The following is a 22,625-nucleotide window of genomic DNA, read 5'->3' on the forward strand; positions in this document are numbered from 1 at the left end:
GGCTTCCATATTTCCAAATTGCTGTCGTCTAAAATGAGATCAAGATGATGCACAAAGTCTAATTGTGGTCGTGTTGGCTTCATCATTTGTTTATCAACAGGTCGCCAATTTCTTCGGGTGCCAGAACTTCAAGCTCTTGTACGGCCTTCTAAAGAGCCAATTGGGTTTCCAAGGCTTCGTCATGAGCGACTGGATGGCTGAGCATACTGTTGAAGCGAGCGTCATCGCGGTGCTCGACATAAGCATGGCCAAAACGATCTGTTTTATATCGGCAGCCGCTACTGTGGCACCAACCTGACGCTGGCTGTCATCAATGGCACCGTGCCGGCGTGACGCCTGGACGATAGGGCTATGCGCATCATGGCTGCATTTTGAAAGTCGAGCATGACCGTCGAGGACTAGCCAGAGGTTCTATTGATCGTGGACCTTCTGAGCCCCCGGACCAATTCAAAACGTGGTAGGTGTCAATCATCAAGTCATCAATTAGCACGTCGACGTCAGACAGAGAGATCGCGCTGGACTTTTTCGCGGAATAGCTGCCAAGAGAACCGTTTTACTCAAGAACTAAGATTAACTTGCGGCAAACGAGCTGCTCTTCTTTGCTGTCATCGGAAGAGAGACAGGTCCCAACAGCAAGGGTCCGAATTGGTGTGCTGACAGGCTGTGCAAGTGGTATTTTCGGTGATGAGTGGGGTGTAGAACGGCCAACTACCCCTACCTCGTCACCCCTTGCCAGGCACTCCAGCAGCAGGCTATCAAGGCATTACACCCATCGGGTTATCACTGAATTTGAGAAGACTGTTTTGGTTGTCCTCGAGGAACATGCCCCTGTCAGCACCGCTGCGACGATTCCTGTCGAGGTTGGAGTGACGAGCGACATGCTACAGAGTTGCACTATTGCTATGCACTATTGCTATGAACTCTGCAGGTGCAACTTCTAAGTCCGACTGGAGCGAGTCGTTGCACAAACAATGCCTCAGAAGGGAGGCTCTGAGTTGTGCTTGTGGCTCGGTAACGGGATTCGGGCGCCAGAATGGTGCGTGAGCGGACTGCACTGCATTATAGGGGCTGTACAGCCCTGACAAGTGCCTTTGAGGCCCTACAGGGCGAGCAAGTGGGCTCCATCTCGGGACCGGCATTTCTTGCTATAAAAGGGGCACGTGATGGACCCTAGCACGTGATGCTTCTGCCAAGCATGTCGATGCATATTCCGCCACCTTACCTGCTTGATTGAATCTCCATGATCCAATCCACGGCATCGCCCGCCGCGTTGATCATCGGCATCCCCGCGCCTCGAACGAAAGGTCTCCTTTCAGACATCATGGCGTCAAATTGCGCTAATGAACACGCAACAGGTCAGATGACCTCACCGGCGTCCTTCGCAGGGCGCTTCTGCACCTCTTACGCACAGCCGAGCGCTCTGATGACTGTCGCGGAAGCCAAGCTTTGATTCGGGGTCAAGCTTTCGAGGCCCCTCCCATTCCAAGCACCTGATTCGACAGTGAAGGGTACATTGATGAAAGATCCTGGGCGCCAGCTCTGCGACTCAGCAAGCAAGACCCGCGTGAAGGAACCCTCAAGCGACTGAGGCCCCCGTTTGCACAGCCCTCTTTGCACCCCAGTCTCACCCCAACAATGGCCAACAGCATGCCGGTATCGATTGACGAGAGCGGCGGGAGAAGAGGAGCCTCACGGGACGCGGACAGGGCCGGGCTCGCCGATGGACACGTGCCCTCCGGTTGCCACTCCGTTGCGACCACAGGCGACCCACGGCAGACGCTGTCCGCCGCGTGGTGGTGACTACGGCTACTTTGTGTGCTTGCCTGCAGTATGTGAATCATGAGCTGCGGTAGCCAATGCCATTCCGAGGGCAAAAACACGGGCTACTTTATACTAGCCCCATGCTCGCCCGAAGAGCCAAGGCCACAGATTTCTCACTACCACAAAACTTAGGGAGGTGCAGCATAGTGCTAACCCGCAGCAATGTTTGGCTGGGCTTGTGCAGGATCGCCGTCGAACTGCCAAGATAACCCGTGACGTGGCCCGCGACCACACTCTGTCAGTAGCCCGGCTACGAGGCTCTTCAGCCTTGGCATCCAACCTCTTGGCCCTGGTCCCCGCAGCGATGACTCGGTGGACCACCATCCCAGCGACATGCAGTGTCTTCGTCGTATGGAGACTGGGTATGAGGCTCGAAGAAAATGGCTGGGCGTCAGCATTGGGGGTCCATGGTCAAGCTGGCGCGGAACATCGTTATTACCTCTGCCTCCCCCCTCAAACCCCTGCGGCCGAGGTCTTGGACTCTTGGTATTCTGAACTCGTTGGCCACGTCTCAATTGTTTCTCTTGTCTTTCCTTCCCCATCGTCGTTCACACCGGTCTTAGTGTTCCCTTCCACCGCTGAACACCCATTCATCGCATTCGCATAAGCCCTGCGTTCTGGGACAATCGCATCGCCTGTGTCGCATTGCCTGATCGCCTCTTGCCAGGCAAAGGCAATAAAAACAGATGAGCGACGACATTACGGCGGCGGCGCCACGGCCGTATGACTCTGGCGCCCCGCGCGCTGTGTCGCCCCTCGCATCTTCCCCTGCTCCCGAAGAGAAGAGCATTGACAAGGAGTTCGATATCAAGGAACTGGACGCGGAGCCAGAAGCTGACAGGCCGAAGAACAATAACTTTGCTTTCACCCCGACTCAACTACATCAGCTCATATATGCACGATCACTGTCGGCCCTCCGTGCCTTTGGCGGACTGCAGGGTCTCGCGACGGGTCTACGCACAGATACGGCCGCGGGCCTGAGTGTTGACGAAGCACAGCTCGACGGCACCATCACATTTGAGGAGGCTGTTTCAGCAGGCAAAGCACGACGACGACCCGAATTAACGCCAGTCCTGGCGCCTACCAAAGACGACACTACATTCCACCTCGATGTCGACCTGGGTCTCGGGGGCCACCGCGATCAAAGCTTTCAAGACCGTATACGCGTATTCGGTCTCAACAAATTGCCGAAACGGAAACAAAAATCATTTCTCAGGCTCGCGTGGATTGCGTTCAACGATAAGCTCATCTTTCTTCTGACTATATCAGCTGTCATTTCGTTGGCGTTGGGAATATACGAGTCGGTGGACGCTGAAGATGCGGGCGGTAAAATCCAATGGGTCGACGGCGTGACTGTCGTCGTCGCTATCCTTGTCATCGTTTTTGCGAGTGCTGCTACCGATTGGCAGAAAAACCAAAAGTTTGCGAAGCTCAACGAGCGCAAGGAGCAGCGCGAAGTCAAGGTGATTCGGTCAGGCCGGACCCAGAATGTCTCGGTTCACGAGGTGCTTGTTGGCGACATCATGCACGTCGAAACCGGTGATGTTGTGGCTGTCGATGGAGTACTCGTATCTGGTGCAGGTGTCCAGGTCGATGAATCGTCCATCTCTGGCGAGTCAGAACTGGTTCACAAGAATGCTGTGAGCGACGACGAGGCTCTTCTCGCGCGCAAAGCGCACCTCCCCGATCCCTTCATCATCAGCGGTACGACAGTGTGTGGAGGAATCGGAACCTACCTTGTTGTTTCCGTCGGCACAAACTCGTCGTATGGTCGTACCCTCATGTCGCTACGCGAGGATGTCGAAGAGACACCGCTGCAGCAAAAACTTGGCAAGCTGGCGAAGCAGCTCATTGTTTTCGGTGCCATCGCTGGTATCTGCTTCTTTCTCGTCATGTTCATTCGATTCTGCGTCAACATTCCCAATATGGGTGGAACGGCATCCGAGAAGGCCGAGCAATTCTTCAAAGTACTGATCCTCGCCGTCACCGTCGTCATCATTACCGTCCCGGAAGGTCTATCGCTTGCTGTGACGCTGGCTCTCGCTTTCGCCACGAAACGCATGCTGAGGGACAATAACTTGGTGCGACTTATCCGGTCCTGCGAAATCATGGGCAATGCCACATGTATCTGCTCCGACAAGACGGGCACACTGACACAAAATGTCATGACGGTTGTCATTGGAAAGATTGGTGTCGCTGAATTTGGGGCGATAGGCCCCACGAGTTCCGCCCTCAGCGCATCTGAGACGTCCGTCAAATCAGAAAAGACGGCCGACGTGACTTCTGCTGGACACTCACCGTCCATTCCCAGCTTTGTATCAACCCTGTCAGATGACGTGAAGAGCCTCGTGCGGAACAGCTTCGCCCTCAACTCGACAGCCTTTGAGAGCGGCGAGGCTGGCGAGACCAATTTTGTCGGCACCAGCACCGAAACGGCTCTTCTCAAGTTCGGCCGCGAGTTCCTGGCTATGGGACATCTCGACGAGGAACGAGCCAACGGAAACATCGCCAACTTGTCGCCCTTTGATGCCTCACGCAAGTGGATGGCTGTCATGAGCAAGCTGGAAGATACACGGTATCGCATGTTAGCCAAGGGTGCTGCTGAGGTCGTTTTTGATCAATGCACTGACATGCTCGCTGACCCCAAGACCGCCGGTCTGTCCACCCAGGCCATCAGCAAAGAGACACGCGACGAGATCCACGCGTCAATTGAGCTGTACGCCAAGAACATGCTGCGACCAGTTGTCATTGCTTACCGTGACTTTCACGTTAAGGAAGCCTTTGATGACCCGAACGATGCCGATTCCATCCCATTTGACAAGCACTTTTGCAACATGACCTTTGTTGGTGTCTTCGGTATCCGTGATCCCCTGCGACCAGAGGTCATCAAGTCTGTGAGGCAGTGTCAAGATGCCGGCGTGTTCGTACGCATGGTCACTGGTGACAACTTCCTGACGGCCAAGGCTATTGCAACGGACTGTGGCATCTACACGCCAGGTGGATTGGCCCTTGATGGCCCGACCTTCCGACGACTGACGCCTAACCAACTCGATCTTGTTATTCCTCGACTACAGGTTCTCGCGCGATCGAGTCCCGAGGACAAGCTGTTGCTTGTGACCCACCTCAAGGGCATGGGCGAGACTGTTGCCGTCACAGGCGACGGCACCAATGACGCTCTGGCTCTGAAGGCTGCCGATGTGGGCTTCGCCATGGGTATCCAGGGCACCGAAGTGGCCAAAGAGGCTGCATCCATCATCCTGCTCGACGATAACTTTGCTTCCATTGTCAAGGCTCTCGTCTGGGGTAGGACTGTGAACGATGCAACGAAGAAGTTCCTCCAGGTACGTCTTATCCCCCCTTCCTTGAAACATCTCACTCACGGTTTTCCAGTTCCAATTCACCATCAACATCACTGCTGGTACCTTGACTGTCGTTTCTGAACTTGCAGGCGACGTCATTTTCACCATCGTACAGCTTCTCTGGATCAACCTTATCATGGATATTTTCGCCTCCCTTGGCCTCGCCACCGACTACCCCTCGCGCGATTTCCTCAAAAGAAAGCCGGAACCTCGCACAGCCCCGATCGTTAGTATTACCATGTGGAAAATGATCCTAGGACTGGCTGTTTACCAGCTCGCTGTCATGTTCACGCTTCACTACGCCGGCGAGTCTTTCTTCAATGCTGTGACCGAGTTTGAAAAGGACCAGGTCCAGACTCTCACCTTCAACATCTATGTGTGGATGCAATTCTTCAACCAGCACAACTGCCGTCGCGTCGACAACAAGCTCAACATTTGGTATCAAGGTGTTCTCCGCAACCCATGGTTCCTCGGTGTCCAGTGTGCCACTCTTGCGGGTCAGATGGTCATCATTTGGAAGGGTGGCGAGGCCTTTGATACGAAGCCCCTGACGGGCGCGCAGTGGGGCTGGTCTATGCTGTTTGGCGTGCTCGTCATCCCTCTAGGCGCTCTCATCCGCAAGATCCCCGACCATTACGTGTACTCGCTCTTCCAGGCCATCAAGCGTGCCTTCATCGCCACACGCCAGGTTGTGACACGCCCGCTGCCGAAGAAGTGGCGCCCCAAGAAGAAAGATCACGACATGGGTGCTGCCGAAGCTTGGGTTCTCCAGACGGGCGCCGCGCTGCTGCGCCCTGTGAACTACCAATGGGGCACCAGCGGTCCCCCTGAAGGCGAGGGTCATCTGGCAGGCCGGGTATCCAGTATTCCCATCGCACATCGCGAGGCCCTAGCACGTGCTGCGCGCAGCGGCATTAGTGGAACAGGGGACATCGACATTGTGCAGCTGGTCGACCAGGCGCGTCACAGCAAGGCAGAGCTGGCCTACAACATTGAAGTGCACCCCAGCACACCGAAGGAGGATCCGTTCCTGCAGACTCCGATGAGTGGAAACGGCAAGAAGGTGCCGCCTAGTCAGGACCCGAGCATACTACAGTGGTTGAAGGTCGGGTCCCTCGCGGGACAGACGAATGAGAAGCAAGCTGTGTGATGGATGGTGGGATTCCTGTTGCTGCGATAGACACCGCTGGTGGGAGCTGTATGGAAAAGATCAGAGCCGATGTTGGAGCATCCACAGCACAAGAAAGGCCGTTAGACCCAAGCATTGCGACGAGTAATCATGTCGACATGTTGCGCGGGCCGAACTGCGGCTTTACGATTTATGAACACAGACATTCTAGAGAATAATACCCGTCATTACAGCAGCTACTCGGATTCTATCTTGGGGAAGTTTGTGCCGTTGGATCATGACGGACAGCGTGCTAGCGTGATGAGGCAGCTAGACAGGACTTGGGTCGTCGCAGCTTAGCTTCTACGTGGTTCAATAAAACATGAAAGTCATTAGGTATCATTGGGCTAGAGAGAAATCAGGGATCTCGTGAGTCCCTGTTGAATCGTCCATTCGCCGATCACCAGCCATCATCAGTAGAGACTGCCTTGCAGCCGGTGCCTCCGATGAAGTCCCGGGCCTCTGTCTCGTTCCTGACGACCTTCGGATGCCGATCGTTCTCGGCTTCGTCGTGGTTCCACTGCAGCACGCCCGAGGGGTCGATGACGACGACGATCTTCTCCTCGAGGATCAGGCGGCTAATGTCCTCGTGGATGATGCGCCGCGCCACGTGGTTGAGGGAGTAGACCTCGCGGAACGAGAAGATGACGGCGCAGGCATCGCCGTGCAGGCCGGAGCCGGGATCGTCGGGGTTCGGGCGGCCGAGCTCGCGGGCGACGGCGCGCGTGAGGCGTTCGGAGCCGGGAAAGCGCACGGCGCCGCGCAGCTTGAAGACGATGACCTCGCGCTGGCAGTTCCTGTTGTGGGGCTCGTGGACGCCGGCGACGATGGTGGCGACGGAGGTCTGGACGGTGGACATGGCGATCTGGCTGACGTCCATCATGTGCAGGCCCATGTCGCGCGAGAGCTGCTCGCAGATGACGACGCCGCGGACGCTGTTGCCGCGGGCGTCGAGCTTGGGCGAGAAGGCGGCGATGCCGACCTGGCCCGGCAGCGCGCCGATGATGCCGCCGGCGACGCCGCTCTTGGCGGGGATGCCGACGTTGGACACCCAGTCGCCGGCGGCGTCGTACATGCCGCACGTTGTCATGACGGAGAGCACCTGCCGCACGCTGGGCCTGGTGGATGACGCGCTCGCCCGACACGGGGTGCAGGCCGGCATTGCAGAGCGTCGCCGCCATCATGGCGAGGTCGCGCACGTTGACGTTGATGGCGCACTGCCGGATGTAGCCCTTGACCGCCTCGCGCGGGTCGCACGAGATGATGCCCGCCGCCTTGAGCATGTAGCCGATGCCCATGTTGCGGTCGGCGTCGCGCAGCTCGGCCTCGTACACCTCCTCGTCGACGTGCAGCTCGCGGCCTGCGAGGCGCGAGAGCGTCTTGAGGATGCGCTCGGTGCGCTCTTCGGCCGTGGCATTGGGCCGCACGACGAGCGAGTGGGCGGTGATGGCGCCGGCATTGATCATGGGGTTCATCGGCCGGTTCGTGCCCTTGTGCAGTGAGAGCCGGTTAAAGGCGTCGCCTGAGGGTTCGACGCCAATCTTCTCAAGGACGCGCTCTAGGCCGGCGTCCTCGATGGCAATGGCGTAGACAAATGCCTTGGAGATGGATTGAATGGAGAACTCGACCTCGTCATCACCAGCCGAGTAAATGTTGCCGTCGACCATGGCGAGTGCTACAGCGAGCCTCGACGTATCGGCCTTGGCGAGCGTCTCGATGTAGGCCGCCGGTGCGCCATCCTCGTTGTCGCGCGCATTTTTGAGCACCTGGTTGAGGTAGTCAGGGATAGGCGACTTCATGATGGGCGAGAGGCTGTAGGGCGTAGCCTCTTTGAATACGTAACAAGAAGACCTTCGGGTAAGTGAAAGGCCTTGGCGCGGTTGAGAAAGAATGAGGAGGATGAGATGGGCGACGATGCGTGAATTATGGCACCTCAGGCGGGCTGTCGCGCTGAGACTCTGGGGCTGTGTCTGCGGAATGCTGTTGATTCAGGGGCACGATCTTCCTCGGCTCGGCCTCCCCGTCACGCGCAACGGGCGGCATCGCCAAGTACCTAGCACGGCCGCCGTCAGCTGTCTAGGTAGGTAAGGTAGGCCAAGGCGCCGCAGGGTTGAAGCCCTGGGGCGGCTTGAAGACGCCAGCGGAACTCCGCCGACTTGTTAGCTACCGTTCTACCCAAATCCGGGGTCCCGTGGGGGGCTCTGTAGGCCGTGATCGGCACTGGCCCGTCGGCATGTGGTGGAAGTTTTGATGGATTGACCCGCCCCTTGGGTTCCCGGGATCCTGAGATGATCCACAGATTCGCGGCATACTAGCCAGGGCCTTAGAATGAAGATGGGATAATCATTGCGATCATATTCGTCGAGTACATTGATTCATCACCAAGGTCGGCTCCTCATGCAATCAGAAGTCAGACACGAAAAGTAAAGACACGCCGGTTCAAGCATGGCCTGACATGAACAATTGAGCGGATTACAGACCTCCTCCATGTCTTTCGATCGCGCCGTCTCCTCCTCCACCTTTCACGCCGTCTCTAATACCGAGGCACCTTGTTGCAACTCGCGATCTTCCACCAAGACCATCCACCCCCGGGCCCACGTACAGGATGCTGCGTCTGCAACAAAACAACAAGAACAAAAACATACAACACCGAGGATTCGCTGGTGGTCACCCACCCAACTACTGATTCGGCCCTTACTGGTTTATCAAAGGGAGAGCGGACGGGATCCCGAGCTTTCCAGTAGGTATGGTCGTATGTGACAGACATCGCGACGTGGGCAGTTCATGTTGCATGCAGCCCGACGAGACGGGAATTGTATTAGTTTCGCGAATTAGAGACAATCAAAACCAACGCTGGTGATTACAATTTGGCTATCCTGAGAAACAAAGCCACTGTCGCACGATCTCAATAGGGCCCGCGGTACTCCGCCGTCTGGCCTGGGCCATAGCCGGACCTATACCCATCCTCAACCTCAACACCGAGCTGCTCGCCCCTCATTCCGAAGACATTACCGTAGAACCACCGCCCGCCGAGCTCTTTGATCCTCTTCCTCCTCTCCTTCTTGTCCATGGCCGCCACACCGCCGAGGCCCGACACCCACCTCGACTCGGAAACATACCACATGGCGCCACCAACACTACGGGGATCGACAGGCATGTCAGGCCAGCGGATGAACAGACTGCCGACCACGACAGCGGCCATAAGTACGAGCAACCCGGCGCTCGTTCTCGCGCAAATGTCGTGCGTCAGCTTCGTCTGCGTCAGGTTGTAGGGCACATTCGCCAGCAGAATCGGCAGGAACTCGGACAAGACGGCCATGAGCGCCACGACGAACAGCACAGGATCGCCAGTACGGATACCAGTCGCGATGCCAGAGAAGGAGTTGGTCGGAAGCGTGACGAGAATCGAGCGGCGCGCGGGCTGAGCTCGCTTGGCCATGAGTCGGTAAGGGGCGATGACGGCGACGCCTAGACAAGCCAATGTCAGTCAAACAACACGGAAATGCACACTCTTCGCAACGAACAGGGAACGTACTGCAGAACAGACACTCGGAGGCAAAGATGACGACGACGCCGAGGCCCGAGAAGACGAAACGTCCGCCGAACCTCTGGCTGTCGACGAAGCGCTGCAGATCGCGCGGCAGCTTCTTGGTGATGTGATAGTACAACACGAGTGCCGCGATGCCGCAGAGCACAACGACGAACAGGATGCGCCACCACCACGTCAACGCAATGAAGTGGTTGGGCGGCTTCTGCCGCCTGGCGGCCGGGTGCAGCGTCTCCGCCTCGATCGGCTGGCCGTCCCAGGCGCCGGCGCCGTGCTGGCCCTGCAGATTCCTGCCGGCCTCGTCGACGAGGACGAGGCCGTACTCGTCGCGGCCGTCGGCGTCGCGGTACCAGCCCATGGCGTAGGTGCTTCTCGGCGACTACGGACTTGACGTCTTCGTTTGACGAGCGCACGTCCGGATTGCGGGCGAGGGCCGCCATGCCGGCGACGCACCAGGGATCGGCAAAGACGCCGGAGCGCCAGCGGGCGAGAACGCCGAGAAGGACGAGGACGAGAAGCGCCAGCACGGCCAGCATGGCGATGAGGACGCCGCTGGCGATGGTATTGATGCCGAGCTTGAGGCCGCAACCGTCAATTGCGTTGGCGCTGCATTGGCCGTGAATCTTCATGCCAATGGCTTCGGTGGCGACGGGGGTCAGGAAAGCGGAGATGCAGACCAGCAGAGTCGTGAGGCCGGTCGCCGGATAGGACTTGCCCATGAGCTTGAAGGGCAAGAAAAAGCCGCCCCAGCCCTCGAAGTGTAGGTTGAGGGATGCCGGACCAGGTACGCCACGTGATTGTGATAGAGCCTCAAACGGGTGATAGAGCTTGGCGGCGCAGTCGAGAGCACGAATAGGTATGCCGAGGAGAATGGCGAGAATAGGCGGCAGAAACTTGCCGAGGAAGTAGCTCACGGCGCTGAATGACAGAGTCGTCGTCTCGATGACGATACGATCTGTCGATGAGGTAGGCGTCGAGACAGACGTCAGAACGGTACGAGTCGGCGGCAGAGTCGTTACGCGGGTGGTTGGGCTTGGGGTTGACACAATGGTAATAGGCTGGCCGTTGGCATCAGTCGTCACAATAGTCGTTGGTACACCGAGGTCGGTCTCTGTGACGACCTTGCCGGCTACGTCGCTCGTAACAAGCTTGGTCACAGGCGTGCCGCCCTCTCCCTTGGAGAGGGTCCTGCCATCAGCACGAACCGTGTAGATGTTGATGAGCGTCGTTGTGCCTGTCGAAACATAGACCTGGGGCGGGCCAGTCCTCGTCCGGACTATTTCGGTGGCCGTTTGGCCGGCGGGGATCGTCGCAAGAACAACAGTGGTGCGAGATACTGTGTTGGTTGCAGTCGCCTCAATCGTCGCTTGGATTGTGTTTTCGTTTACAATCGTTGATACCGAGCCATCGGACAGGGTCGAAAATTCGGTGGTCGGCACCACTTGTGATGTGACAACACTCGTGACTACCGTTTCCGTGTCGACGATAGTCGTGGTGATGTCGGTGATGATCTCCGTATCGATGGTTACTTGAACGGTCTCTGTCTCCACGATGCTGGAGCCGGGTATTGTGACAGTGGTCGTGAACTCTGACGATGTCTCCTCTGTCGTCGTACGCAATCTAGCGGCAGCATCACCGTTGTCGTCGTCATTTCCATTGCCAACCGTTTCCGTAGGCTCGGGTGCTGGCTCTGGGACAGCCTCCGGCGTTGCTTCAGGATTCGGCGCTGCTTCAGTCGGCACGGGACTCGGCACGGCATCTTGCCTAATATGAAGTATTTCGTCGGCCACATTCGAACTCACAAAGCTTCTCTCTTCCAAGACTTGCCGTTGCTCGATCGTTGCCGTACTATCAGTTCCCTTCAATGATCGCTGTGTCCAGGCAACCAAGCCCATGGCGGCGAGGATCAGTAGAAGGAGGCATGATACAAAAGGCCATCGCATGGAAATTGGGCGATAGTCAGCCTTTGTCCGTCTCCTCTTGTCCTCCGTCTCTTCTGATGGAAAGCCTGGTTGGGGTTTGACTTCGGTGACACCCTGCATCGAATAGTGTTTGTACTGCTCTCGAGCCGACAGCTCCTCCGCCAGCACCTCCGGGCGGTTCGGCTCATACTGTGGCGGTTGATGCATGGCGAGTTGAAGCAGGCCACAATGCCTTGCTCGTAGTTAAGATGGCTTGCTCCCTCAGTTGTTCTCCGAAATCGAGTAGGGCCAAGATGCACTTCATAAGTCAGACCTCCCGCAAGCGTGCCAGGGGGTTAGGAGGGCGAGCCAAGCAATATGAAGAAGCCACGAGCAACCCATGCCCCGTACAATACAATCTTCCTCTCCCTTTCCGCCTTGGTCTCGCGGCTGCATTCGGTAATGAGAGGCGACCCAGCCGCAGACTCACAACCCAATTTCTGAGGGCTAGACTTCCCAAAGCTAGCGAGGGCCTAGAGCTCAGCTGTGGCTGCACCGCCATCGACCGCCAAGCCAGTGCCGTCTCATGGCTTGTCTACCAGCAAGCGCTCTGAGTGGCCCACCAGCGAGGGCTTGAGTGTCTAGCTCGGCCACTTTGGGGTGTCAGAGGCTCAGCTGGATGGGGCCAGACGGGCTTGCTGTGCTATTGGGCTTGGCAACCAGAACGTGCTGGGCTGGGTGTCAAGAGGGTTAGCGCAGATGCAAGCCAGGTTGTCGGGTTGGGGGATTGCCGGTAGGGCTGACCATCTTTGCTGTCGTTTCTCGAGGCGAGGCTGCCTGAACGGGCTAGACCTGGCGTTATGCTTCTTTACGCGAGAGGGTGTTGAATGGCAGGAGGGGCTGTGGTTGGGATCTGGCATGCTCGTCGTGGCACCACCGAACGTTATCCAACGGGGGAGTCCGTAGGTATCTGGTACCATGGCTCGGGCCCTTATTGGACCTGGCTGCGACCTTTCTTTAAGCTTCTTTTAGGGCGAAAGTCCCATGTCCCCATGTGAAGGCTTGTAGAAAAGTGCGAGGCTCGTTTTCTCGTCAATTGAGCCCACCAGGAGCAGCTAGCGGCTTGCGCCCCAATGATCGTTCTTGAGACAACTTGTCTCGCATTGAAAGGCCTTAGTCACGACCCTTGTCTGTTATGCTTTGGCCAGACCATCGTCGGTTGCCGTCGCGAGCACGTTCACAGCCTGTTGTTCTTGAGAGGACCAATGATTGCGACTGCGGCCTGACAGAATCGCGGGGTCGAACATGCAGATATTTTTGAAGATCATGTGCTATCCATCTGATCGCTACCAATGAGCCGCCGTAGGCAGGAAATATGCATGGCCAAGGAATCGAATGATGGGTGGGTTAGATGTGCGCGACCTCCCTAGCCTTGGAGTTTGGCGACCGCATCTTTTCGCGATCAGCGAACTGACAAGCCGTCATGGACTTAGCTGCTACGGGCAATACGGGAAGCAGAAGGTACTGAGATATTTTGAATGCATTCATCGTGGCTATGCTGCGAGTGATTTTCAAGTCGGGCTGGCTAGATACCCAGTAGCCTGGATTGCAGCGATCGAGATCCCTCGTTTTGGCGGCAATGGGTCCCTGAAGCAAGATTCTCAGCCACCGGTCTTCACTAATCAGATTTAATCATAGCTCAAGGCCCACAATACCTCCTCATCTGGCGGCTGTGCAGACAGATGGCTTGCGAATCCTGGTGGTGATGAGGACACGAATCGCTCGAGGTAGCTTCTTTGTCCCGGGCATGGATTGGAAGTCTGCTTTCTCAGACGACGGTGGATTTGGGATGGTATTCATGGCTGTACGTATGCCGTCAAAAAGAAAAGGTGGCTAGTCGATGAGACCGAGGCCAAAAACATGCACTCATATGACCAAGAGACACGTGCCTGATCGGGGCGAAACTCGGATCCGATCATCGACCATGCGTAGCGGCTGGTAAACAAATCATCCCATACTTCTCAACACCAAGTAGCATTGCGAGCTGAGCAAGAATGGCCCTATGATTATTTTCATCAAACATGATGTCTATTTCAGCTCGTCTTGGAAGTAAATCATCATTGCTCCTTGGTTCACGGACTTGGCAAAAGCCTTCAGCTCGGCGTGTGCAGCACATTCGTTGTCATAGTACGCCATGTCGTCCACCGATGCAAAGGTTGACTGTACGGCCACAGTATAACCTTGTGCTCTCTGATCTTTGAAGGCAGTACCCGCCTTCACACCCAGAAGGTAAGGTTGTCCGTCCTGTCACGAGATGTGCCATCAGCAGGGATTCTCAATGACGAGGGCGACAAAAAGTTGCAGCCTACCTTGATGGCCTTCTGGGGCATACCTCTATAGAGTTCCAGCAGCTTCTGTCGGTCTTCTTCATTGGGAATCTTGAACAATGTGATGCGGTTGACGTGGTTTGTGTTCGCCATGGTTGCTGTTTGATCTGATAGGCTGGCCTGGGAGGACACGGGATGTACAGGCTGGGAGTGTTCGCTGGTGCTTTTGCAGTGACGTGACAATTGTTTTAAGACCCTGAGCGACTGCTCAAGAGTACCTCGGCCATGAGGAACGCCGAGTTCGACCCGACTGATGTCTTTCCGAGCCATGACAGATCACCCATCCCAGACAGCCATGTTGCGAATGCGGGGTGCACGGAATCATCGCGGGGTGACGCTCGGCTCAGGTGGCCGGAATTATCGGAATCGTTCCCGGAGGCACTACGTACGCCTCCCAAAACAACATAGATAGCGGCTTCGTCATGAGCAGCGAATCGATTGTTCAATTCGAAAAACCTCGTAACTAGTTCAAAGAAAATAGGCTATGTACAGACTGCTGATAAACTTGCTGCTGCATTTACAGCTTCTCGCTTTCCACCTGTCTCGTGCTGTCCAGTGCCTTGCGCAGCGCGGTCTCATTGCGGGGAACAAACTTTGCGCAGTAGCGCTTCGGCAGAGCGACCAGACTCGTGGGGTCCGCATTGCCCTTGACTGGGTCAGACTCAAAGTCGTCGTGCTTGACAATCTTGAAGCTGTTGATCATGCGCATGTAGATCAGGTAAAGCTCGCGGTTAGCAAGGAGCGACCCCGCGCACATGCGGTAACCATGCCGTACGTGAAGAGAGGCGCGTCAGGCTGCTCGAGCCATCGCTCGGGACGGAAGGCTTCTGGGTCAGACCAGACATTGCCGTCTGCAGGTTAAACATTAGCAAACAGGTGATGCGCCATGCCGCAGGATAGGGAAAAGACTTACCCATGTTGCAGGCCCAAGCGTTGAGGAACAGCGTGGATCCCTTGGGGATGGTGATGCCGTTGTGGACCACGTCGCGGACAGTGGCCCGCGGCAGAGCAAGGCGGAGAACTGTGTAGTAACGAAGGGACTCCCGCACAAGAGCGACCATGTATGGGCACTTTTGGTCATCCTCAGAATCACAGAGAGGCTCATTGTCCCCGAAGAAGGCGCGGATCTCCTGGACGGCCTTCTCTTGAATCTCAGGCTTGTGAACGAGGAGACCGATGAACCATGCGACCAGCGTCGTGAGGGTGTCAAGGCCACCAGACAGCATGGTCAAGCTGATAGAAGTGAGCTCCTCGGCGTTCAGTCTGGCCTCCTCGTCAAGCATGACGTTGGCTTGAATGCAAGGCTTGTAAGTGCCATCCTTCATTCGCTGCTCGAGACCTTGATTGAGAGCCGTAAGATACACGTCTCGACGGTGGCGCATCTCGCGGGCCTTGGCCGAGTGGAAGTTGAAAGGATTGAGTCGCAGGAGAGGTACATAGTCTTGGTAGTTGCCCGTTGTCGATCTGAAGCGGCTGACCTCCTCCTCGACGTGCGTAATCTCCTCGAAAAGCTCGCCTCGATTGCTCATGCGCACGCCCCAGTTTAGCGACAGCGCCAGCGATAGAGAAAGACGCTGGATCATCGGCATGGGGTCCACAGCTGCTGTTCCGGCCTTACCGTCTATATAGAGCTCCTCGATAAAGTCCCGAGTCTCGACGTCTAGAAGCGGAACGTACGTCTGCACAGAGGGGCGATTGAGGGCAGAGGCAGCACCCTTTCTACGACGCTTTAGAGATTCGCTGTAAGGAGACGTGCCGATGGTGGTACCGGCGGTGCTCGAAACAACCTGCAGACCCAAGTCAATATCAGGCAAATGGCCAAGCCGTGGTGGGAATGGGCAAGACTCAATGCTGCGGATTCATACTGACCTTGTGGAACGTGTAAGTCTCCGGCCGGGAGCTCAGAGCCTGGGAGTGTTGACCGAAAAGGGATTTGGCTGCCGAAGCTGAGTTGACGATGACCACTGGTACATTTCCGAGTTGCACCTGGTACACGTCGCCATGCTTTTTCGCCCAGTGGCGATACTGATCCGCGGCATTGGTCCGAATGTCCCAAAGGTTACCGATAAGAGGGAGACCGCGAGGTCCTTTCATGCCTTTAATGCGCGCATTGCTACGGACAAACTCGTTGATTACCACGTAGACGATTGGAACAGCGACGAGAAGAACAACGGAGGCTTCCAATGTGTTCTCGCGTGCCTTCTGAGCGAGAAAGGCCACGGTTTCAATGACAGCCATGGCGGCGTTTGGCAGTCTTCGTGATGCAAGCAGACGCCCAGACTATAGTGTGTCGCTGAGAGGGAAGATGAGATTAAAAAGGTTCCAAGGTGAGTGTGTCAGGCGCGGTGTATGAATGCTACTGTGTACGAGTTCGAAGCACGATAATAAAGGTAGATGTGTTCAGAGGCCATGTTATACGAATGGCAGATTGGTCCTCGGCCGATCAATGTCGCGCGTCATCCGACCATTCCTCGAACGAAGGAACCCTCTGCCCATTCGGCAAACCTTCGCCACCTCATCACATCCAATCCATGTTCACATCTTCGCCATCCCAAACGTTATGGTGCACCGGCCGGCTTCCCCCGCACTAGCTGCTCCCCGCGATGCGGGGTCTAGAGCCCTCGGAAGGAGCAGATGGTCGGAACAGTCCCGAGCTATATGAGGCATCCGCATTCGGAACGCAGTCGCCTGCCGCTGTGTGAACAGTAGTCCTTCATTTCCACAACCCTTTTGTCGATAATCATGCCGTGCCGTGCCGCAGCCGAGCCAGGGTGTCAGTCGGAGTGGCACGAGGATGCTTCATTCGTGTTCTTCGGAACCGGTGTCGACGTTACCTTGGCTTCAGTCTGCACAGAAGAATGCATTAAGCATACATTCGGTCAAAATTATCAGTGACACAGTAACACGTGGGATGGACGTGTGTTATCACAGCTCGAGTCTTATTTCCGTCACTCCAATCATGAGTGATGGATTTGGAATCGAGACGAAGGAGACGTCTCGGCCGTGTTTTCGCCATTTTGCAGTCTCGCTGTGTCTACGCGCTCGAGATCGGTCGCATCTATCGAATCCATCTTCACGGGCGGAACGAATTGATTTTAACATGGTGCGGAGGCAGATATTTGAATATCTCGATGCAATTTCTTGGCAATAGCTTTATCTCTATATACACCCCAACGCGTAAATCATGAAATCATCCAGCGTGTCTTAATCCTACAGCTTACTGCAGCACCCCTCTGTGGGCTTCGAACCAAGATCCTTGTCTGAGGGCACATCAATCGCTGGATTCCTGGTGAAGAAATCAGAAGGAGTAATGTTAAGCTGCATAATTTCAACAGGCCTATATGATGTTAGAGAAATTTCGAAGCACCCATGATTGACATGCCGGAAACTTACATGACGGGCCAATCTTCGATCCTAGGGTTATGGGTAAGGCCGAATACGCTCCACACGACGACGTCCTCATTGAGAACATCGTCGTTGCGGTCAGCCGCATCAGATACGCCGTCAACCTCTTTCTTGCTCATCAGTGTATAGCGGCCACCGGCGTACAGTTCGTCATCCTTGAATTTGGTGACCCACAGGTGGTGCTGAGCGAAAAGAGCACGCTTCGCCTGGGTGCTGTTCGGGTCGGCGAGCAGCAGTTGAGTTGCAGGCGGCGCAATCTTGTACGCGACGGGCTTGCCGCTGATGGGGTTGAGCTTGTTGGTGTTCTGGATCTTGAACACCCTGTGGTTCTGCGGCACGGCATCAAGGCCTACAGATGTTGTGATGGGCGTTTGTCGGACCTCATAGTAGTTGCCATTGGGGTTCGTCCGCTTGTCCATGCGAACCGGAAGGCTCTCTTCTTGCACAACCGTGTTTTGCTGACCATCAATCGCGGGGTCGATGCGCACGCAGAAGATGTGCTGATGGTTTTGAGCGAGGGCACCTGGGCTGACAATGTTCCCCCATGGGCTCGTCTTGCCGGGGTCAATGTTGACGACCGAGACGATGCCTGTCGCGCGGGCTTCGACTGTGATGCCGGCTGCTTGGTCGAATTTGTAGTTGAAGATGTACTCGTAGTTAGCCAGCGTGATGATGAACTGGATCACAAGCTCGCGTCGGCGGGTAACAACAGCGCGGCCGGTCCTCCAGTTGGTGTGCTTCCAGTTAATACCAGCATCTTGTTCGTGGAGACAGATGACGTTCTTCGTTTCGTTGGCGGAGCCGTCAGCCCCAGTGAGGACGCCGTCGAAGTACTAATGGCATGTAAGTGTACCTGCGAGCGACTTGTACTGGGACTCGCGACGTACCTTGATGACACCGAGACAATCGCATCCCAAAGTCAGATTGTTGACAGCATTTCCAAGGCCTCCGTCTCCAAAGTCAAATGCCTGCTTTCGGGGGAAGGGAGGTCGCGGATCGGCATACGGGACAGTCTAGTAGTTCACACTGTGTCAGTCATGCTCAATTTATCACATGCAGCTTGGGGAAGTACTGACCATGTCGCTCATACTAAGCCTGTAGAGCACGCTGCGCCCGTCAAACCTAATATCGTGGACAACGGCTCCCTCTCGCGGGTTGAATGTGACTCGCATGCTCCACTTTTGCCACTGAATCAGGTTGCTGTCCGTGATGCCGAAGCGGGAACCATCGGGCTGGACAACAGTCAAGGGCTTCAGGTCTTGTCTCACGCAACCAGCCAGAAGCTCTGGAACATATTCGGCCGTTTCAAGTGTTCAGGAAACAGCGGGCTTTATGGTGTTTTGTCCTTCAACGGGTCCCCTTGCCGCCGGTGGGAGAGATCATCGAATGCGATAATCTTCTTCGGTCGCTGCATCATTCAAAGGAATGAGGGGTAATGGAAAGGCATAGAAGTTGGAGTCCGGGTTCCCGCTGCTTGTGTCACGCGCGAAAATCAGGGCTTGGAAAAGACGAGTATCGCCGTCGGCCACTTCGGGAGCCCCATATGGCCAGGGCTCGACAACGACTTCGAAATCTTTCGGGAGCTCGAGAGCGGCAATCTTTTTCCTGGAAAAGCGGCGACTCCTTGCATGCATTGACAAGGTCGTCAAACTCGGAGCTATGCACATGAAATGAGCTCACGACCTGGCGAACAGGAATGGGAGAGGGAACTCACAGGACCAAGCTCGCTTGGTGTACTTTGGCGACAATCTTGGTGTCGACTACCTTCTTGGAGCTGAGGTCGACCACGGATTCCTGGTACACGGCAGCATTGTCGCCGCCGATGACATCGTAGTGAACCTGTGCTGTGCGAATAGGGCGAGAGGTCTCTGCAGTGACCTTTCCGGCGTGCTCGAGGTCAAGGAATGTAATCACTTCGGCCTTTGGGGGCTCGAGAAGGAAGATGAGGCGGAACTTCAGCACAGCGCCCTCGTGAGCTGCCAATACAGCATCACGGGCCACGTCGCTCTCCGCAACGGTGAGGGCTGAAAGGGGGTGAGGGATCTGTGTCATTGTGAAGAAGAGAATCAGGGTGGTCGAGAGGAAGTCGTTGAGAAAGAGAAGACGCGTGCAGTGAATCTATTATGCGAAAATACGACGTGGTTTTGAGGGCGACAGCTTGTGCTTGGGGTAGCTCATGCCCCCCAACACCGCTTCGAGCATAGTTCGGCTTCTCCAAGCAGGGTTCATGGTTCTCGGAAACCCCGCTATCAGGTTCCGAGCACGCTCGGTAAGCGACACTTCCCTGAGCGCCCGATTGATGTCCCATGATCCCTGCTTTACCCCATGTTTTCCTATCGCTGATGGTCTTCCCTCCACTGGTCGGCCAATCAGTCAGAGGATGATGTGGCTGCAGTATCAGTTCCCCTGTCTCGTCGTAGTCTCCTGTACGATATGTCCTCGGATTGCCTTGTCGGGATGCTGAATATCTCCCGACTACATCTACCGCTGTCATCCGGGGCCCATGAGGCATCAATGGTCATCATCACAGTATCACGGCTGCAATCTTGAATCATATTCTTTGTTTACCACCCCATCACGTCATCCTTGTGACGGCACCAAGCGAACCTCAAGGGAACATCAAACGACTATTAGCCCATACCACCATGTCAGGCTCCTCGCCTGCCCCACCGGCTCCGGAGAAGGTAATCGACGATGTCGAGCTGAAGAAGATGCGATCGACGGTCTTTGCGGAAGGCGATGAGGCTCGTCTGGCGCAACTGGGCCATGCCCAGGAACTTGAGCGTCGTTTCTCTCTTGTGCCCCTGATTGCTCTTTGTGTCTGCTTGATGGCAACGTGGGAGGCTCTGTCAACAGTCATCGCTGCTGGCCTCATTGGCGGAGGAGCCCCCTGTCTCTTTTACAACTAGTACGTTGCGAAATCCCCATGACAGCAACTCTAAACAGTGTTACTGACTTGACACATAGTGTCATCTCGTTTCTTTGCACCATTTGCGTCGCATCTTCTCTGGCCGAAATTGCATCGATCTTCCCAACAGCTGGAGGTGAGAAACTTTGAGTGTTCCTGCAGCAGATCTGAACTGCTATCTTGTTCAAAGTCAACTTTCCAGACAAGAGCTGATCATTATCTCCGTAGGCCAATACCACTGGGTCGCAGCCCTGTCGTCAGAATCCACTCGATCCAGCGTCTCCTTCCTGACAGGTTGGATCTCGGTCGGCGGACAAACCATCTTGACTGCTTCAGCCGCCTTTGCAGCTGGTTTGCAGCTGCAAGCACTCATAACGATCAACAATGATAACTATGTGCCGGAGAGATGGCAGGGCATGTTGTTTTACTGGGCAGTACTCGTCTACGCCATGGTTATGAACATCTGGGGATCCAAGGCGCTGCCACACGCCAACCTCATCGCAGGTGTCATTCATGTAGCAGCCTTTGTCGCGATTGTCATCGTCCTTGGCGTCATGTCAAAGAAGAATACGGCCTCATTTGTCTTTACCGAGTTTTCAAACAACAGTGGTTGGTCGAGCGATGGAATTTCTTGGCTCGTTGGCTTGCTCAGCGCCGTCTATCCCTTCCTCGGGTAAGCCCAAATTTCGATGTCGATTTCCCTGGCATGAGAAATACTGATCACGCATAGTTACGATGCTGCTTGCCACCTGGCTGAAGAGCTGCCAGACGCCAGCCGCAACGTTCCGCTCGCCATGGTCGGCAGCGTGGTTGTCAACGGACTGATGGGACTCGTCTATGTCATCGTCCTGCTCTTCTCTACTGGGCCCCTGGAATCGCTCATCACTTCCCGCACCGGCTTTCCCTTTATGCAGATCTATTTGGACGTCACAGAGTCCCGCGCTGGCGCCACAATCATGTCTCTGATGCTTATACTCATCGCCATTGCCGCCACCGTGGCGGGCGTGACCTCCACCTCTCGAACCCTGTGGGCTTTCGCTCGCGACAAGGCCACCCCCTTCGATCACTATCTCAGCTTCGTCAACAAGACGCAGCACGTCCCTGTCCGCGCTGTAGTTGTCGTCACCATCCTTCAGATGCTCCTCGGCCTTATCTACATCGGAAACACGACAGCCTTCAACGCTGTGCTGTCAATGGCCATTATTGGCATGTACCTCTCGTACGCCCTTCCGATCGGCTACATGCTCTTCCGCGGCAGGAAGGTACTGTATACAAACGACTACGGCAAGTTCAAGCTCGGAAAGGTCCTGGGACCGGCCATGAACGTCGTCAGCCTCATCTGGATGGCCGTCGTTGTTGTCTTCAGCACGTTCCCGACCATGATGCCCGTCACGGCGCAGACGATGAATTATTCTACGGTCGTGTTGGCCGGTTGGGTGTTGTTTGGCGTGGTCTATTATTTCGCGTACGGAAGGGACAAGTATCTGGTGCCTGTCATAAATGTTTCTGTCATTACTGGCATGTCGACTGTTGCGGAGGATGTTGAGAAGTAAATGTGAGCAGATCGCTGCCGGGCAGACCGGCCGGGCAGATTGTGACCAGCAAGCCTATCGTCTATGGCATTTCTTTCAGATTTTTCACATTTGTAATAAATCAGATCGTCGTAAACTTTGATTCGGATTGAGAAACACTTTGAACACCGCTGTATTGTATGTGCATCTACAAAAAAGCGGGCAGCGTCGTCTTGGGGATTGCCGTCTGGTACCCTCACGACAAGCTGAGCTCACAATGGAATCTCCGGACCACAGACTGAACCTCGCCAGCGCAGCTGTTGGGTTTAAAACAATTTATCAGCTAGGCAGCCAGCAAGAATCATCACGCGATTGTTGCAGCCTATCAATTTGAGTATATTCCTTCCATCCGCTCATACTTGCATCGCGGCTCAATCTTTTACCCTCTGAATAGAACATGAACTTGCCCCCTCATTACGTGACATTTCTCATCCGTATCATGCCTCGCACTTCTTCGTCTCGGGGACCTTGCCCGTAAAGTGCGGCACCAACCCAGACCAGCTCTCCTTGCTGTACTCCTGCTGCACCTTCTCACAGTGCTTCAGCCCCCAGTCCGAA

The 22,625-nt window shown here is 55.6% G+C and overlaps 8 protein-coding genes across 8 annotated transcripts in view; 2 read left to right on the plus strand and 6 right to left on the minus strand.

Annotated features, from left to right (window-relative positions):
- Nucleotides 1–1,240: 1,240 nt before the first annotated feature.
- On the plus strand, nt 1,241–6,330 carry VDBG_09159 (plasma membrane calcium-transporting ATPase; the record flags this gene model as incomplete). The annotated part of the gene is made up of 5 exons (XM_003000618.1): nt 1,241–1,355; nt 1,623–1,828; nt 2,006–2,329; nt 2,508–5,162; nt 5,212–6,330. 5 exons carry the CDS (start codon nt 1,241–1,243, stop codon nt 6,328–6,330), a joined length of 4,419 nt encoding a protein of 1,472 aa, XP_003000664.1.
- Nucleotides 6,331–6,748: 418 nt separating this feature from the next.
- VDBG_09160 (glutaminase) lies at nt 6,749–7,590 on the minus strand (the record flags this gene model as incomplete). The annotated part of the gene is made up of 1 exon (XM_003000619.1): nt 6,749–7,590. The coding sequence occupies one exon, from the start codon at nt 7,508–7,510 to the stop codon at nt 6,749–6,751; it is 762 nt and encodes a 253-aa protein (XP_003000665.1).
- A 1,663-nt stretch (nt 7,591–9,253) lies between these two features.
- Nucleotides 9,254–12,024, minus strand: VDBG_09161 (conserved hypothetical protein; the record flags this gene model as incomplete). Its single annotated transcript, XM_003000620.1, has 3 exons — nt 9,254–9,816; nt 9,873–10,953; nt 11,101–12,024. 3 exons carry the CDS (start codon nt 12,022–12,024, stop codon nt 9,254–9,256), a joined length of 2,568 nt encoding a protein of 855 aa, XP_003000666.1.
- Nucleotides 12,025–13,884: 1,860 nt separating this feature from the next.
- Nucleotides 13,885–14,276, minus strand: VDBG_09162 (stress responsive A/B barrel domain-containing protein; the record flags this gene model as incomplete). The annotated part of the gene is made up of 2 exons (XM_003000621.1): nt 13,885–14,100; nt 14,166–14,276. 2 exons carry the CDS (start codon nt 14,274–14,276, stop codon nt 13,885–13,887), a joined length of 327 nt encoding a protein of 108 aa, XP_003000667.1.
- Nucleotides 14,277–14,700: 424 nt separating this feature from the next.
- On the minus strand, nt 14,701–16,421 carry VDBG_09163 (cytochrome P450 76B1; the record flags this gene model as incomplete). The annotated part of the gene is made up of 4 exons (XM_003000622.1): nt 14,701–14,875; nt 14,959–15,034; nt 15,097–15,970; nt 16,053–16,421. 4 exons carry the CDS (start codon nt 16,419–16,421, stop codon nt 14,701–14,703), a joined length of 1,494 nt encoding a protein of 497 aa, XP_003000668.1.
- Nucleotides 16,422–17,140: 719 nt separating this feature from the next.
- VDBG_09164 (copper amine oxidase) lies at nt 17,141–19,640 on the minus strand (the record flags this gene model as incomplete). Its single annotated transcript, XM_003000623.1, has 7 exons — nt 17,141–17,241; nt 17,405–17,520; nt 17,577–18,421; nt 18,476–18,601; nt 18,665–18,873; nt 19,072–19,211; nt 19,303–19,640. 7 exons carry the CDS (start codon nt 19,638–19,640, stop codon nt 17,141–17,143), a joined length of 1,875 nt encoding a protein of 624 aa, XP_003000669.1.
- A 593-nt stretch (nt 19,641–20,233) lies between these two features.
- Nucleotides 20,234–22,049, plus strand: VDBG_09165 (conserved hypothetical protein; the record flags this gene model as incomplete). Its single annotated transcript, XM_003000624.1, has 4 exons — nt 20,234–20,496; nt 20,556–20,632; nt 20,791–21,169; nt 21,227–22,049. The coding sequence occupies 4 exons, from the start codon at nt 20,234–20,236 to the stop codon at nt 22,047–22,049; spliced, it is 1,542 nt and encodes a 513-aa protein (XP_003000670.1).
- Nucleotides 22,050–22,504: 455 nt separating this feature from the next.
- VDBG_09166 (homogentisate 1,2-dioxygenase) overlaps nt 22,505–22,625 on the minus strand; it is a gene marked incomplete at both ends in the record, with an annotated part of 1,438 nt that continues 1,317 nt past the window's right edge. Inside the window, one exon of the mRNA XM_003000625.1 lies at nt 22,505–22,585. Coding sequence (XP_003000671.1) covers nt 22,505–22,585 — 81 coding nt within the window. The remainder of the gene's footprint in view (nt 22,586–22,625) is intronic.

This window comes from Verticillium alfalfae, genomic scaffold (genome assembly GCF_000150825.1).
Source record: "Verticillium alfalfae VaMs.102 supercont1.14 genomic scaffold, whole genome shotgun sequence".
In the NCBI taxonomy this organism is placed as follows: Eukaryota; Fungi; Ascomycota; class Sordariomycetes; order Glomerellales; family Plectosphaerellaceae; genus Verticillium; species Verticillium alfalfae.